The sequence below is a fragment of the Grampus griseus genome (assembly GCF_964374135.1).
Source record: "Grampus griseus genome assembly, chromosome: 7".
NCBI lineage: Eukaryota > Metazoa > Chordata > Mammalia > Artiodactyla > Delphinidae > Grampus > Grampus griseus.
Window position 1 is genome coordinate 46,996,584 of NC_139001.1, and position 17,476 is coordinate 47,014,059.

At 40.1% G+C, this 17,476-nt stretch overlaps 1 protein-coding gene across 1 annotated transcript; it reads left to right on the forward strand.

Moving 5' to 3' along the window:
- Positions 1-12,969: 12,969 nt before the first annotated feature.
- On the forward strand, positions 12,970-13,335 carry LOC309825362 (large ribosomal subunit protein eL31-like; the record flags this gene model as incomplete). Its single annotated transcript, XM_082658914.1, has 1 exon — positions 12,970-13,335. The coding sequence occupies one exon, from the start codon at positions 12,970-12,972 to the stop codon at positions 13,333-13,335; it is 366 nt and encodes a 121-aa protein (XP_082515040.1).
- Positions 13,336-17,476: the final 4,141 nt, after the last annotated feature.

A 17,476-nucleotide genomic window follows, 5' to 3' on the forward strand; every position in this document is an offset into this window, starting at 1 on the left:
AACTACAATGTGCCAAATGCAGTGAAAAAAAAAAACCTGGATCTGCTCTGGCATTAATATTTCCAACCTTTTTTTTTTTTTTTTTTTTGTGGTATGCAGGCCTCTCACTGCTGTGGCCTCTCCCGTTGCGGAGTACAGGCTCTGGACATGCAGGCTCAGCGGCCATGGCTCACAGACCCAGCCGCTCCACAGCAAGTGGGATCTTCCCAGACCGGGGCACGAACCTGCATCCCCTGGCAGACTACTCTCAACCACTGAGCCACCAGGGAAGCCCTCCAACCTTCTTGATTTTCCTCTTACTACCTTCAATAACCCTTCCCTTCTGGGACACCTCTCTCATCTTCAAATATGATGTCTAGGTAGCAGGCTGTGGAGACCGTACCTAAATGCTGGAACTTCCAGATTCACCAGAGATCTCTCTGCTTGGATGGGGCAAAGCCACAGGAATTGATGGTGTCATGCAGGAGAAATAAGCGTTCTGAATCAGATTCAAGTCGATTTTAAAGTAAAATGATATTACTTGCACACGTGAGATGTGCATCTGGTGAGCTATAAGTAATTCCTACTATTGCCAGCCTCTTTCCCAATGTTTCCCAGGATTCTCAAAGGAGCTTCAGCCTATATGGAGTTCTCAGTCTCACTTGTACCTCAGTCCTGCATCTGGTCTGTTCATTCAACCCTGCATATACACGCAAACACGGAACACAGTCCCTTTTACATTGATTCCACAAAGCAACCTAAATGCAAGGTAGTTACATGTAGCAGAATTCTGTAGAAAGTTGGAGGGTAATAGTGGAAGGGGCTGTGTTACAGGTGAACATTAAATAACCCTGTTCTTTAAAGACATCAGCATTCCTACTGTGGCTTCTTCCTACCTGTGTCCCTTTCTCAGATTCCCAACCTCCCATCATGTTCGCACCCACCTCCACCAGGCCCTCTTCCTTCTCTTCGCCTCATTCCCAAACCCCCATTTCTTCACTCTGGGTCAAGGCCATGTCTAAATCTCCCTCATTTTTTCATTCGGAGCAGTTCAGTCTTCTCTGTTTTGCCCTAATTTTTCAGATGTTTGGGACTTATATTGCCAGACTCAAAATTTCAAATAAAAAAGTAAGTATAAAAAACTTCTTACCCTAAAAAAGGATTCTACTTCCACATTTTGAAGTAAAATTTTCTCTTTTTCATATAACTACATATGCTATATAACTGTATATTACTATAAAGTAGTTTCAGAAAAGACTTGGCCATGGTCGTAAAATTAATAAAAGGTGTTACGGCGACTAGAAGACAAAACTCTTGAGAATTTATCCTTCCATTAAATTATAGCCATAAACAATATGGGTTAAATAAGATTTTATAAACATGTATGAGAATCTCACAACCACTTACAATGTGGTCGCCAATTGGAAAAGTTCATGAGCACTAGAAAATGGCATGACAGACGCAGACATCTGGGGGCGGGAATCATATAAAAATGAAAACTGTACAGATTTTAAAAGTGATTGAAAATAGCTTGATATATATATATATATATATATATACATACACACACATATATATATAGAGAGAGAGAGACCGACCATACTTATGCTATTTCCCATGGGTACATTAATTAAGAATTCAAGATATATGTATATGTATAACTGATGCACTTTGCCATACGCCTGAAACTAACACAACATTGTAAATCAACTATACTCCAATAAAAATTAAAAAAAAAAAAGAATTCAGTTACACTGTGAGGATCCAATGTTACACCAAGGAAATGGAACTTTAAAGAAGAAAATAATTTCTTTTCTTGAAGTTGAGTTAAAGAAGCAAGTAGACAACAATAATTATTTTCACAAAATTATGTGATGGCACCTACCACACCTTTCAATGATGCCGGAAGATAGATTCATCTATGCTTTCACTGAGTTAAAACCTTTACTGACTCAGCACTGTATGTAAAATACCATGGCCACATGGCAGATCATACAGGGCTTCTAAAAATGAAGTGTTTGTCAGGACCATTTCAATTGCAAGTGACAATAACCCAGCTCACATGACCCAAAGCAGAAAGAAAATGGATTGGTTCACATAACAGGAAGCTCAGGGTCGGTTCTGGCTGGAAACACAACACAATTCCCAGGGAATGTGGTGTTTTCCCCGCACCCCATCCTCCCTTTTTTCTGCCTCTTCCTTTTCCAGCTCTACTTCCTTCTTTGTTTTAGTCTTCTCCTCTCCTACTGCTTCAGGCTCCCCAGTTGATGAGGGAAGATAGTTACCCACGATCTCAGACTATGTGTCATAGTTTAGCAATCCCATCCTAGCTAAAAATACTGCCTACTTCTCAAACTGGTATATCAACTCCAGGCAATGATTCTTATTGGCTCTGTTTATAATAATTACTTACCCCTGAACCAATCACTGTGTTCAGAGGAGTGAGATATTAGGATCGGCCATGCCTGGGTCACGTAATCACTCCTGTAGCAAGGATGTGGCACAGCACTGTAGTAGATAGGGTGTTCCTAATGATTCAGGATGGAGGAAGGGTAGTTCTGCAAAGAAAGGGATACAACCAAGCATATAAATACATCTGCCCACTGTGGATTGATAAGTAACAAGTCTTGTCCTCAAGGAGTTTGTCCCATATAAATCTTAGTATTTATATATGGGAAAATATCCCCACATGTGCCCCCAATTTTTAATTCCAATATTAATCAGTTATCTCAATTATAAAATTTAAATATTCCCCCAGTCCTTATTGTTATATAAATCTGGTTTTGTTAGTTTTAAACTACATGTGAAAATTACTTGATCATTGGCGTAATATTTTTGTGGTGGTCAAAGGCAATGCTGGTTTAAAACTTTTTCTTTATATGATAAATGACAAATTTGTCTTTAGACACTGTGAAAACTATGTCAATCTAACAAGTCATTTCCTCAGTTAATCTTAGTTTTGTGGCTATGATGGCTTGAAAATTGTTTCTTGTCCTCACCACACATTGGTTGCTACTATATTTAGAGACAATTTGTTTTAGCCTTGACAGAAAAACTTACCATTATTTTCATAGGCATTTTATTGGCTAGAAAGCATAATTTGTGTTATTTTCTACTCATGCTATCTTGGTATATAGAAAGAAATAAAAAACCTGATGTTTGTATCATATTTTTACTAAATGTGTCTCATGCAATAGAGTGAAATACAAGCTTTTGCTGGGTTAAGTCACTGAGATTTCTGAGTTAATTTGATACTGAAATATATCCTAGCCAATCCTGATAAATGCAGATGTGTTAAGTTGAAAGTTATCATACTTTATAAACAAAAAGATTCTCACTGTAATTACACAAATACTATATATTTTCCTTATTACAATATGTATAATTTATGTTCTAGGCAAACACACACGTATGTTTATGTGATTTCCTAAGAGTGACAGCTAATTCTACTTTTTTCCCAAGAGAAAGGGGGAAAAAAATCATAATTTGGTGAGTGTCAGGAGCCTTCAAGCCCGTAAAAAGGCAGGGAGGATCTTCAATGACAACTTTCTGTACGTATCTATGATTTTTTTCTTACTCTATTTCAGCCACTTAAGTTTCACAAACAGCTCCTAAAAAGGGAGACTTCTGAGGAGAAGTTATGTTACTATACAAGAAATTGGGGTTTTCACCACAAGTTATTTCACTTTCACTGTGGCAAAGAAAATGCAGGTTGAACTCACCACAGGACCCGGGGACATGGCAGTTGTTGAAGATTTTATGGGTTCCCATCACCTCCTGAGAACAAAAGAGAATCATAAGAAGACTGAATTTGACTATATCTGCCACTGAGAAGCAGTGATGTCAGAAACTAAAATATCACTGGTCTGATCATCTTTCTCTTCAATTAAATAACATTGCCTTCGTGCTTTAACTCCTCGGTTTTCAAATGTTTCCTGGCAGTGGAACCCTTTCTTCCAATGGCACGTTAGCAGAAATCACATGTATGAGACGGATAAAAGCAGGACCCAGACGCTCCGAGGATCACCATCATCCAGCACAACCGAATAAAGCTAAGGCTTTAAAGACTCACACCTGCTCGGGTTCATGATGCACCCATCGCGGCACGTACACATAAGTAAAAGACTCAGCTGTTTCTATCTAGCAGATTTGCCTTTGTCTTTCTAGAGCAGCTTCAGGATATTCACCTGCAGTTGGTCTTGCTCCCTCACTCCGATAAACCTCCCTGAGCATCTGTCTTTCCTATTCTCCTGCCTCCTCCTTTCACGACGCTCTAAGAAACCTGCACTCTTTTTCTCTTTCTGCCTCAATTGTGCTGCTTTTTAAAAAATACCTACCCTCTTTTACTTCAAGACTTTAGCCCATATCAATTTCATTCAAAAATCTCCCACTTGGGCTTCCCTGGTGGCGCAGTGGTTGAGAGTCCACCTGCCGGTGCAGGGGACACGGGTTCGTGCCCCGGTCCGGGAAGATCCCACATGCTGCGGAGCGGCTGGGCCCGTGAGCCATGGCCACTGAGTCTGCGTGTCCGGAGCCTGTGCTCCGCAACGGGAGAGGCCACGGCATTGGGAGGCCTGTGTACCGCAAAAAAAAAAAAAAAAAAAAAAAAAACTCCCACTAAATTTTTGTTCCCCCAGGAGATCTGTGCTATTACTGCTTCCCTATTCAACCCCCTCCTCAATCAATCCATATTAGGCAAATGGGGAAGCTTAAAAATAACATTTTTGATTTCTATTTTATGTTATATATATATAACAAATCTATGTATATATAGCCACATATATACAGTATATCTTTTTATGCAAACATTAAAAAAAAGTTTCTATCTGTACCTGGCCATTGCATGTGTTGATGTAAATGTGCACTGCACAAATGCAAGAGCACCATTTGCAGGGCTGATGCACAATTATGAGGCCACCTGCCTCAGGCCCGCTCTGTGCTGAAGAAAATCTCACTAGGACATTCTCTCAAAGGCTGGTCTGAGGATCGCCTCCATGGGGTCCTCGTGTGAAAAGTGTGATCAGAATCCCAAGCCAGGCCTACTGAATCAGAATTTCTGGAAAGGAGACCTGGGATGTGCCTTTTTAACAATTTCCTTTGGGAGTTTTAGTTACTTACTGTTAAGTAGCAATCCTCCCCCTACCCCCCAAACATAGTGGATTAAAGCAATGACTTATTACTTCTCGTGATTCTATGTGCGTTGACCAGCAGTTTCTCCTGGGCTCACTCATGCAACATCATTCTAGCCTGGAAGGTCCAAAATGGCCTCACTCACATATTTGTCAGTTGGCGCTGGCTGTCAGTGGGGTGCCTCAGTTCTCTTTTCCTGTGGCTCCTCAAACTAGGGGTGGCTTCTTTACATGGCATTCTCAAGGCAGTGTTCCAAGAGGGCACAAGTGGAAGCTGCAAGCTCTCCTGAGGCCTAGGCTTTCCTGGCACATCATTTCTGCCACTTCTATTAGTCAAAGCAAGTTACAAGGCCAGACCAGGTTCAAAGCATGGGAAATTGATTTCATTTTTTGACAGAAGAGTTGCAAAGCATTTATAGCTATACTCCCCAACACACCGTAGTGTATTGCTAAGTACATATGAGGTACTTAATACTTTCAGCCTTCATCATCATGTCTGCAGAGATTGAAACTTCTAGAATATGTTATTCGTGGGCTTTGCTTTTAAATGAAAGTTTCTGCCTGCATTTGCTAGAAAAAAGTTGATTTGCTTTCAGGTCCTGAAACTAGGATTGTCAAAAAAAAGTGTTGGTATCTACACTCACGTTTTCAACCTACTCAAAATCAACTATGGAATTATTTTTTTAAAATCATTAATATTGCATACTTTTCACAGCTATTTTATTCAGACTTTTCTGATCAAAAATTTTCCAAATTAAAAATCAAAAGGTCAGAATTGGCTAACGTAAATTTAGTTTCCTCTTCTACCAAAGCTAGTCTTTCAGTGATTTTGATAACAAGTGGTCTTAATTTAAAATAGTAAAATTGTAGGACAGAATAGAGAAGGATTAAAGACAACCTGAGAAATTAGGTACAGAGTGTAAAACTAAATAATCATTCCAGGAGGAAGGACTGAGATATCAGCTTTGCCTATAGTTGCAAAGCCTGTTGTGAGTCAGTGACAAAGGGAGGGTAACCATCAAATCCACACCCCCATCTCTGCTCAAAAATGTGCTACTTTATTTGAAAACTACATGCAGTATTGAGAAAACGGATCTAACATGTATTCTTGGAGAGTGGCCTCTGAGGGCGCTTAAGTAGCAGTAATTCTAAAGAAAAATACCAAACTCTGAGTGCAATGGTGGAACAAACCATGAAAATATCTTTTAGTCAACTAATGGAAAACATGCTATTACAAGTCCTTGAATTTGCTGCTGCCTCAAGTTAAAGTGTTTTATATATTGTACTGTATTTAACATTTGCTTTGGAAATCTTTTTCTTTTGGTTTAGGCTGAAGGAAAAGTTTGCCAAGTTTTATGTCTTCCTGAATCAGCAAGTAAATTTCCCATTACTCTCCCAGTTGGGTGAGTCATCAGTCCAGTTTAGGGATGTCACAGTCCTGGCTGTCTGGGCGGGATGAGAAACAACATTACAGTCAATCAGTCTAGACAGCCACTTGGCCATTTATGGTATCATTTCCCCTTTATTACTGAGAGCCTAGAGAGCAAAGAAACGCTCCTGGGAATATATGTAGGGTTACCAGATTTAGCAAACAAAAATACAGGATGCCCGGTTAAATTTGGAATTCAGATAAACAATGAATACTTTTTTTAGTATATGTATATTCCATGCAATATTCGTAACCCACTTTCCCTTGAAAAACAAACATTGCTTATCTGAAATTCACGTTTAACTAGGCATCCTATATTTTATCTGGCAACCCTACAAACATGGATCTTACTTCATATCATCCACATTTTATTATCTGCAGAATGTCAGAGATATGAAAGTCTGTTTCCTGAGTTTTTGAGAAGAAAAGTTGAACCATTTTTCTTTCATCTTTTATTAATCATGTAATTACTGTCTAACATTATAGAAAGCAAAAAATTATCAAAGACAAGAATTCCTTCGAGCATTGATTCTCAGACTTTAATGTACATTTAGGTCACGTGGGGATCTTGGCAAAATTCAGATTCTAGTTCAGCAGCCTGAGGTGGGCCTGATGTTCTGCATTTCTAACAAGCTCCCAGATGATAGCAATGCTGCTGGTCCCTGGGCCCACAGTGGCAAAGTTTTCAGTGTTTCTCAAACATTGCTGCACATTAGAATCAGCTGAGGAGATTTTAAAACTCTTGATGCCCAAACTGTATCCCATCCAAGTTAAATCCGAATTGTGGCTGGTGGGAGCCACGTGTCAGTATTTTTTAAAGCTCCTCAGTTGCTTCCAGTGTGCAGCCAGTGTTGAGAACCACTGTCTTTGATGCATCCACTTTGATGTTGGTTAATGTTTATCATCAACTACCTGGGAGGCAAAGTTTTTTTTGTTTTAAATTGACATGGTGCTTTATTACACATTAACTGTAATCTTGAGAGACTGATGTGTGGAAGGATTGTCACCACAGTCTTTTCAATGTGTCCACTTTCAATTACGCTTTCTAAGTAACCGAGGAGAGCAACAGATTTTATTATTTTAACTATTAGATCACCAAATATTTTCCAAATTTGGAAATTTTATATCTGTAACACACATTTTCCCATGAGTCCAAAATAATTTATTTCTCTTAATGTTTCTAATGGAAACCAAACAGCCACCACCTCAGAGTCAGTCTGGCTTGGAAAAAACTGGAATTTATAGTCCATTACTCTTTGTGAGGCTTGGCTAGAGTCAGGAAATGTGACTTAGGGAAGAAAATCAAATCTTTAAGTTCTTGTTGTTTTTCACACAAAGATGTCAACAAAAATAAAAGCATGCCTTCAAAGCTACTGCTAAGAATATAGCATGGATATAACACATGTTTACACAAAACAGACAGGTGCTGACATAAAGTTAGCTGTGGGAAATGTCTATAAAAAGCCTTGCTTCTTAACCAAACACCCTCCTCTTTTTTCTTCTAATTATGTCATTTTAGTGTCATCAATTTTTATGCCATCTTCCTTAAATCACGATCTTTTCTGCAGTATTGTTTAGCTCCAAGAATGTTTTTGGGTTTCTTGTACCTTACACGGAATTTTTTACTGAAAGATTTTTTTTTTTTCTTTTTAAAACTTTATCCTGGTGGGTTTTTTTGTTTTTGTTTTTGCTTTTTGTTGTTGTTGTTGGTTTTTTTTGGTCCACTTGATTCATCATGTATTCTTTTCTCTTGTTCATGCCTAGCTTACACCCTCCATCACTTCTCTGCTCCATTCCTTCCCTTGGGCCCAAACATTCTAGAATCTGTGAACAGACCTTTAATTGACCTGCATCCCTCACCAGCTCCAGCAGTCATCACCATGCCCTGGGAAACAACCTTAAGAAGCCCACACATGCCCATGACCCTGGGTGGGCCCATTTGCCAAGATGAAAAGTTGGCTCAGAAGAAGTACAACAAGACAGTTATCAAGTGGGTGGCAAATTGCTGTGCAAACATTTAACTGTGGGTTCTTGGTGTGCCCTTTCAGAGAACTTTTGCCTGGGGAGGGAAAGGTGGAAAGTGGCTCTTAGGCAGCAGAAGTCTCCCATGAATAGGAGGAAATTAACCTGATCTGTCCTGCATACAAAGTAGCTACCTAAAAATGTATTTGTTCTAAATTATGGTAATTTACTCTTCCTGCCATGAAAGGCTTATATACATTTTCTTAGGGAGCCCACAGTATAGCATTGCACTGTACAATATAATAATAACTAAGCTAACATTTATTAAGCACTCACTATGTGTTTTTATATGCATTAGACCTTTAAAGCTTTGTAACCACCCCAACAAATACTATCACTACTCCAATTTTAAAGATAAAGAAACTGAAGCTTAGAGAACAATGACTTGTCCATGGTCACATAGATAATTGGTAGTAAAGCCAGGATATGAAGCCAAACAAATCAAATTAGAGGTGAAACCCTGCATATACCTTAGCTACCATGTATTTAAATATATCCAGGGACTCCACTATGTGATACTGCCTCTTATGTGATACTTGCAGGGAATAATAGAATCCTAAAGGACCTTAATTTTAAGTATTAATGGTAGTAAATGAATTCACTGTAGTAGTTTTCTCCAAACTAAACCAATGGTTAAAGAGGTTATTTGAAGTGTTAGCTAAGTGAATCACAGTAAGAATTTTACTCACTTTTCAATTTTCTTTCAGTCTTTCTGATTGTAACAAAAGTTAAGTCTCAGGTTGGTGCTAATTTGCATTAATCTTCCTTTATTAACAAAGAAGGCAGGCCTTGGACTAGGGGAGACAACAGTATCTACTGAGAATTTAGTAACATTGCTTTGTATTCATTTCTAATGTTGCCTTCTACTTATGGCAAGTGATTCTGTTTTCTTTCCTTTTGTTTTCCATTTATGGTAGGGATATATATCCTCTTAAAATAAAATTTAAATACTGTTATAAAAAAGTACGTAGGGGGCTTCCCTGGTGGCGCAGTGGTTGGGAGTCCGCCTGCCGATGCAGGGGACACGGGTTGGTGCCCCAGTCCGGGAGGATCCCACATGCCGCGGAGCGGCTGGGCCCGTGAGCCATGGCCACTGGGCCTGCACGTCCGGAGCCTGTGCTCCGCGGCAGGAGAGGCCACAGCAGTGAGAGGCCCGCGTACCGCAAAAAAAAAAAAAAAAAAGTACGTAGTAGAGTTGATATGCAGATATGTCAAAAATCATGGCATTAGTACTGTGATGGCTAAAGTCTAGAATACTTTAAACAAAACAACAAGAAAAAAACCAAAAAGACTCTGCAGTCTTATTTCCATTAGCTGCATGAAAATGTCTGAATTAAGGAAGAAATGAAAAGTCTAACCCTAAAGAAAACAATGTTAACTGCTTTTGAATTCCCCTAGGCTCTAGATTCTAGAGTTCCAGACTATGGAAAAATTAATTATTCCTCATTCCATGCTATGAGGGTGTATTATATTGTAGAAAGAGCTCTTGATTCACTTTCAGAGGCTCCCGGTTGGATCCAACCTCTGCCACTCACCTTATGCAGGTCCTAATATCTTCCTTGAATTCAGTTTCTCCATCAAGAAATAAAAGATCAAATTAAGTTGTTTCTTCTAGCTCTTTTATTCTAGCTTTCTTCAATGTATCTGAAATGGTCTGCACATTTATTTGCCTTTCTTCCAAAGTGCTTATCTAGGTGAAGCTTTGTGTAGCCTGTACAACTCACATGTTTTTTGAGAGAATATAAGCCATGTTAATGCTTTATTTTGTAAAGCTTCTGTTTTTGTTACGAAAGGTTACTTAACTTAAAGGCTCATTTGGGGGTGGGGGGGAGGGCACTATTACAGGTCAGCTGCCTGTTACAACTTGATATCATTCTGGAAGAAATCGAGGCTTCCACTTCCTTTGCACCATTTAAAGAAACTATTCTGAATTCCAAGAATGCCCGTGGCATTTACCAGACACTGCGCTTTCTCCTGTATGTGTCTATTTTTACACTGGGCACAAAGTACAATTAATTACCACTGGTCACTGGAATAGAATGTAATTATGGCCTGAAAGGGTGACCAAACTGCCTTCTCTAGTTGATGACTAACTTCAGACATTCTTCCAGAGCTGCTTATCTGTGTGATCAGCTTCACGCTGATGGCCCAGCTTAAGCTAGTGCCCTTAACTCTCCCAGGTCTGGTTCCCTGACAAAAAGTAAAATCAAATCACACACTCAAAACACAAAAAGCAGAAAACGCAAGGCCAGTCCTTGTTAGCTGTGTAAGATCACTTAAACCCCTAGGTGCATAATTCAGATTTTAATAAACACCTTTTCAGAGGTTCTAGCATATTTGGAAGAGAGGAGACACAATTTGCCCTGTAATCAGGATTAGTTAGAAAGACAGATATAGCACGTTCATTTCACTACAGTTTAGCATATGGCATCAACCACATAACTCTCACATTCTATTCTTCTTTGTGTTTGCTGACATTTTAAGCACTTTATGCATGAGATGGCTTTCATGAGACATAACAAAAAGTGGGGAAGGAACAATATGAGTATAGCTGCATTGAGATCCTGGGAATGCAGAGAAAATACCTGCAAAATAATGCTAATCTACAAGAAGGGCAAAATGATAAGTTTTTATTAACAATAACCTTTATAGGTCCTTACACTGGAGACTGTATTACCGGAAGACAATGAAGTATTTGTTAAATGTCCAATACAACAAACTTCATAAGAGAAGTCTGATATAAAAAAATCTAGCTCCTTGACCTGGATATGGCACAGAGTAACAGTGTTTCCGTAATCTGGTTATGGACAGTCCTCTAGAGCAATAAACCTGAGCAAACTCTCAGTTGTCATTGTTGTTCAGTTTGGGGTAATCATCTACAAAGCGCCTGTTTGTCAGGATTGGTGGAATAGTTAGGGAGGAGAAGAAGAGAGCCGACTGTAGCAGAATCTGAATAATGTAAACCTTTATTGGCTGAATGCTATCACTGGTATTGTCAGGATTCACCTGGGATTGATCTCTGACATGACCGTTGACACTTCATGACAGCAACAATTTGACAGGACTACTGCAAATCACCAAATTACCTTGGTGATTCTCTCCCTGCTAGATGCAACAGCAGCTTTGGTTGTCATGGTTGGCTCCTAGCAAACCAGAGAGACCCAGGGGTTGGGGTCTACCAATATACCTCTCCTCCGTAAAGGTGGCAAATTGACAGCAAGGAAGCTAATCCTAAGGGAAGGAGGGGAATTAGTAAAAAGCTAGCAAGATTGGTGGTAAACTAGGACAGGTTTTCAGTTTCCAGGATAAAGGGTCAAATATCATAGGCTAAATTTGGATATTGCAAATTCAGTCTCATGAAGCTCAGGTATGCAAAGTCCAAATCAAAGTCATAGTTTAGGGGAATGGAAAGAAGCTTTCAAAGTACAGAGCATAAATGATGGTCAAATAGGACACAGAGTCCAAATATTCTAGAAATGTCATCTGGAAACAAGGCAAAGCAGAGTGTGAAAAGAGGCCAGCCCCTGGAAAGTAGTTTTGAGCAACCAGAACAAGTAGAATATGGCTCTGCAGCCAATAGGAAAACAGTGAAACTATCCCCCAAATATCATGCTTGGTGTCAAAGGCCTGAGAGTCTGGAAAATTCAAGTATGGGAGACACTTGAACAAAATTCATCCAAGTAAGTAAAACATACTACAGGAGTTCTCAGGGAGATTACCTGATGTTATACCTGGAATGGCCCATGCTGGACACAGGAGTGGGCTGAGACTGGCACCCAGGCTGTAGGAAATGCAGCAGACAGAGATACAGCGTCTAAAGGAAAATGAAAATCCAGGCAGATAGTGCAAATGAGGTGTCATCAGAAGAGATCTGGCAAATAGACAAAATCTAGTCATCAAGCAAAAGTCTGGAATCAGGAATACTAGAGCAAAAGGTTTGAAATAGCACCCAGGTAGTAGATCACAGAGAGGTGCACTGAGTGGCTGTTGGAGTAGAATGCAGTTGCTTTTAATAGGGTACCCAAGTTCTCATCCCTTAGCAGGTGGAGAGGGCGCCTCTCAGTGCCCTACATTTATTCAGACCCAATTTAACTTTCTTCATGAAATAGCCTGGTGTGACAAAACTGAAAACATGAAAACTGTGAGTATTGGTAGGTTATGACATGTGTAATAATCATACTTGAATGTAGGATACTTTTCTAAGTATGGATTAGAATGGCAAGTAAATGAAAGAAAAAGTTGTGAACATCTGAAAATGGGGCCCTGTATATTTAAATCATGCTGCACCTATGCAATGAACTATGATGCTGGCATTAACAACAATAATCACAAAGAGTTTTCAATAACTTAAAAATGTTTTCCCTCTCCCACAATACCTCACTCTCTTCCTTTCCAACCTGGGCCCGGAGAATGGCTCAGGCAAAGAAGAATGGTTCTGCCATCAAGGGGGTAGAGACCAGAAGATACATCCTTGACATTCACCAGCTCATCCACGAAGTGGGTTTCAAGAAGTGGGGCCCTCAGGCACTCAGAGAGATCTGGAAATTTGCCATGAAGGAGATGGGAACTCCAGATGTGCACTTTCACACCAGGCTCAACAAAGCTGTCTGGGCCAAAGGAATAGGAATGTCCCATACTGTTTCCATGTGTGGTTGTCCAGAAAGTGTAACGAGGATGAAGATTCACCAAACAAGCAAGCTCTATATGTTGGTTATCTACGTACCTATCACTACTGTCAAAGATCTACAGCCAATGTGGATGAGGGCTAACAGCTGATTATAAAATAAAGTTGTAAAACCACAAAAAAGAAAGCTTTTAACCATTATTCAAAAAGACACGTGCACCCCAATGTTCATTGCAGCACTATTTACAATAGCCAGGACATGGAAACAACCTAAATGGCCATCAACAGATGAATGGATAAAGAAGATGTGGTACATATATACAATGGAATATTACTCAGCCATAAAAAGGAACAAAACTGGGTCAGTTGTGGAGATGTGGATGGACCTAGAGACTGCCATACAGAGTGAAGTAAGTCAGAAAAAGAAAAACAAATATCGTATATTAACGCATACATGTGGAATCTAGAAAAATGGTACAGATGAGCCTGTTTGCAAGGAAGAAATAGAGACACAGACATAGGGAACAAACATATGGACACCAAGGGGGTAAAGGTGGGTGGGATGAATTGGGAGATTGGGATTGACATATATACACTACTATGCATAAAATAGATAACTGATGAGAACTTGCTGTATAGCACAGGGAACTCTACTTAATGCTCTGTGGTGACCTAAATGGGAAGGAAATCCAAAAAAGAGGGGATATATGTATACACATAGCTGATTCACTTTGCTGTACAGCAGAAACTAACACAACATAAGCAACTATACCCCAGTTAAAAAAAATAGACATAAAAAAAAAAGGAAACGAAAGCTTTTGCTGTGTTAGGTGGATACAGGAGATACTTTATAGAATTGCAGATTTTATGTTATAAATTGTATTCAGCTGCTAAAGTACTAAAGAACTGAAATACTAGTGCTCAAGCAAGAGAGAATTTTGTATTCCTCTCACAGAAAATAAGTCCAGAGCTGGCAAGGCAGTTCCAGTCATCGGGCACCCTGTCTCTTTCTATTTATCATCTTCAGAGTTGGCTAAAATAGCTGTCAATGCTTTGGCTCTGGTGTCCACGTTCCAGGCAAGAAGTAGAAGTGAAGAAGAGCAAAAAAGCTGCATGCTAACGATATGTCCTCTTTTAAGGAGTATTCCTAGAAGTGTAACAGATGTGCATAACAACAGTGGCTTAAACATGATCAGAGTTTTTTTCCTTAGGGAGCTACACAGCCTAAGGTCATTACAGCAACCCTGATCCAAAACACCCTCAAAAATTCAGTCTCCTTTTTTTCTTGTTGGATATCTCCTAGCAACTTCCATTCCAAGATCACCTCAAGGATCAAAATAGCTGCTCAAGCTCCAGCCACCATGTGATATTGTGATTCATAATAAGAAATATATATATTTGGTCTTCTTCCTGGTTTCTGGCACAGAGCTCCTAAACCTTTGGAATTTCCTAAGTGATCAGAGAGATAAAGGTATCTTTGGTTATTCATAACAAGCACCTTTCAACTACATCAGAGTTTATATTAACGAGGTGACTTTGGAAAACCCATAACGATGGGAGCTGGTTGCCAGGGTAACCAACCCTGACTAGGTGCTGGGAGAGTGGCCTTTCCAGAGAAGGCATGGAAGCTCTTCGCCCCTTCCCACATACCTGTCCTGTGCATCTCTTCCATCTGGCTGTTCCTGCAGTGTTTCCTTTTATAATAAACTGATAATTTAGTAGTATACTGTTTGTCTGAGTTCTGTGAGTCACTCTAGAAAATTAATTGAACGCATGGAGGGGGTTGTGGGAACCTCTGATTTATAGCTGTCTGTCAGAAGCACAGATGACAACCTGGGCTTGCGACTGGCATCAGTGGGGGTGTGGGAGTGGCAGTCTGTGGGACTGAACCCTTAACCTGTGGGATGTGACGCTATCTCCAGGTAGTGTCAGAACTGAGTTATATTTTAGAACACACAGCTGGTGTCACAGAACCGATCGGCATGTGGAAACCCCACACATCTGGTGTTACAAGTGTTAAGTGTTCCTAAGTAGAGCATTGAGAGTTGAGAGACACAGAAAGAGTAATAGGAGTGTGTTTTTTCAAAAATTTTACTTACTGTATCAATAATCTAGCCAGCTAAAAAAGAGAAAGAGATAGGAAAGAAGGAGAGGCAAAACAGCCTACACTTGCTGCCTTTTCAGGAAGTCTTCTGGGAGCTTTCATGTAACCTTTCTGCTTATATCTCCTTTGCTAGAACTTAGTCGTATGGCCACACCTAGCTTCAAGGGAGGTTGAGAAATACAGTATTTTCAGGTAGGCACATTAATAAATCAAATAAAGTAAAAATTCTAATATTAAAGAAGAAGACACCAGCAAACATTGGCCAGGCAGTTGGCAGCCTTTGCCACATCTGTACAATGATTTTAAAACATAACCACATGATTTTAAAACAGAAAAAGCCTTGGGGAATGGGACAAAGACATAAAGACATACATTTTGATTGGGACCAAGGTTGGAGACTTGGAGCTTGGGAAAGGGTATGGAAAGGCAGGCACTGTGAGTGTGGGGTTGTGGGAAAGTGTGGACATTCAGTGCAGAGGATGTAAAAATGTTAAGAAGTTAAGGATAAGATGGGCTTCCCTGGTGGCACAGTGGTTGAGAGTCTGCCTGCCGATGCAGGGGACACGGGTTCGTGCCCCGGTCTGGGAAGATCCCACATCCTGCGGAGCGGCTGGGCCCGTGAGCCATGGCCGCTAAGCCTGCGCGTCCGGAGCCTGTGCTCCGCAACAGGAGAGGCCACAATAGTGAGAGGCCCACGTACCAAAAAAAAAAAAGAAGTTAAGGATAAGAAAGAAAATAATGAATGGGAGTGTCTCAACTGAAACCAACGTGAGGACTAAGAGCCTGAACAAATGTCCTCCAAATATATATCTTTTATTTTTTTCTTTCTCTTTTGCTTGGCCTCCTTCACTGGGCACATCTCCTATCCTAGGCTCTCGTAGATGTGACCATCTGTCTCTCTTTCGTAAGCTTACACCTATTTGTATAATATATAGATTGACAGTGTAGCTCCATTAACTCAGGCACACTAACCCTTTTTTGCCAGAGATTGTATCCCCATGCCTGGTGTGGTGCCTGGTATGTAATAAACAAGCAACAAACATTTGCTGAGTTGGAATAAATATGTAAGGACACAGTGATAGGAAAAGAATGTTGACAGATCACATAACAAGATAAGGTTTCCAGAAAGGTGCCTTTCAAAGATAAAAGATACATGAATTTGTGAGGCATCACATCTTTCCAGAATAGTCTTTACTATGAACAATTACAAATTGGAAGTTATTCCATTATTATTGAAATGTTATTTCCATTATTATTCTGTTCTTTTCCACCCCAGAAAGATCTTACATATATGCTTTTACTTTATCTCTACTTAATTGAATCATCTTGTCTCTGTCTGACCCTGGGCTCCTTCTTCCACATCCCCTTCCAGTCCTGTGACGTACATGAATTACCAGTATCTGGGTGGAGTCCAGAAAAGCACAGCAAGAGGATGTGATATTCCTTCCCATTTTATGCTTACTGGTTGTGTGACCTTGCAAAATTTATTTAACTGATCTATGCCGCCACTTGCCGACCTGTAAAGTGGGAATAATAAACTGACAGGTCAGGGTTGTTGAAAGGATTATGTAAAACTTTTAGCAGTCATGGTCTCTAATGTGCATTCAACATATGTTAACAATTACTACTTGTCCACAGAACAGAATGTTAGGAGATGATGCTCACATTTTCCATGGGGAGGTAAGACAGTTCCTCAACTATCAGTGCTGAGAGGAAGGACTCCAGCAGGGGTGGCAGTGAGAGAGGAGAAGGGGGAGGCAAAGAGAGGGTTTTCCAAGGTCCCACAACAAGTAAGGGGCAGTACCATGAGGTGGGAAGGTGGGAGAAGGTGATAGAATCCCACCTATACTGGCTCTTGGGGAACTTCCAAGGTCAGGTGGGTGGTAAAGAAAATCTGACTTGAAATTTCCTCTCAGGGGGAGCAACGACCTTGGCTGCAGCCATGTGAGTCATGGGTTCTGGAGAAGAAACAGCACTGACTCAGTGGATTTGAGACAAAGGGAGTTTCCTTAAGGACTAGCTCCTGAATCAGCCACTGTTTGCCTAAGAGAAAATAAACCACACTTGCCAGTTGCATTAGGTAAAACCAAAACACAATATTCTCAAACACAAACTAACTAAGAAAGGAGTTTACTGGCTTGCATAACTGAAAAACCCAGGAGAAGGAAGCTCTTGGCGTCTGTCTTTTT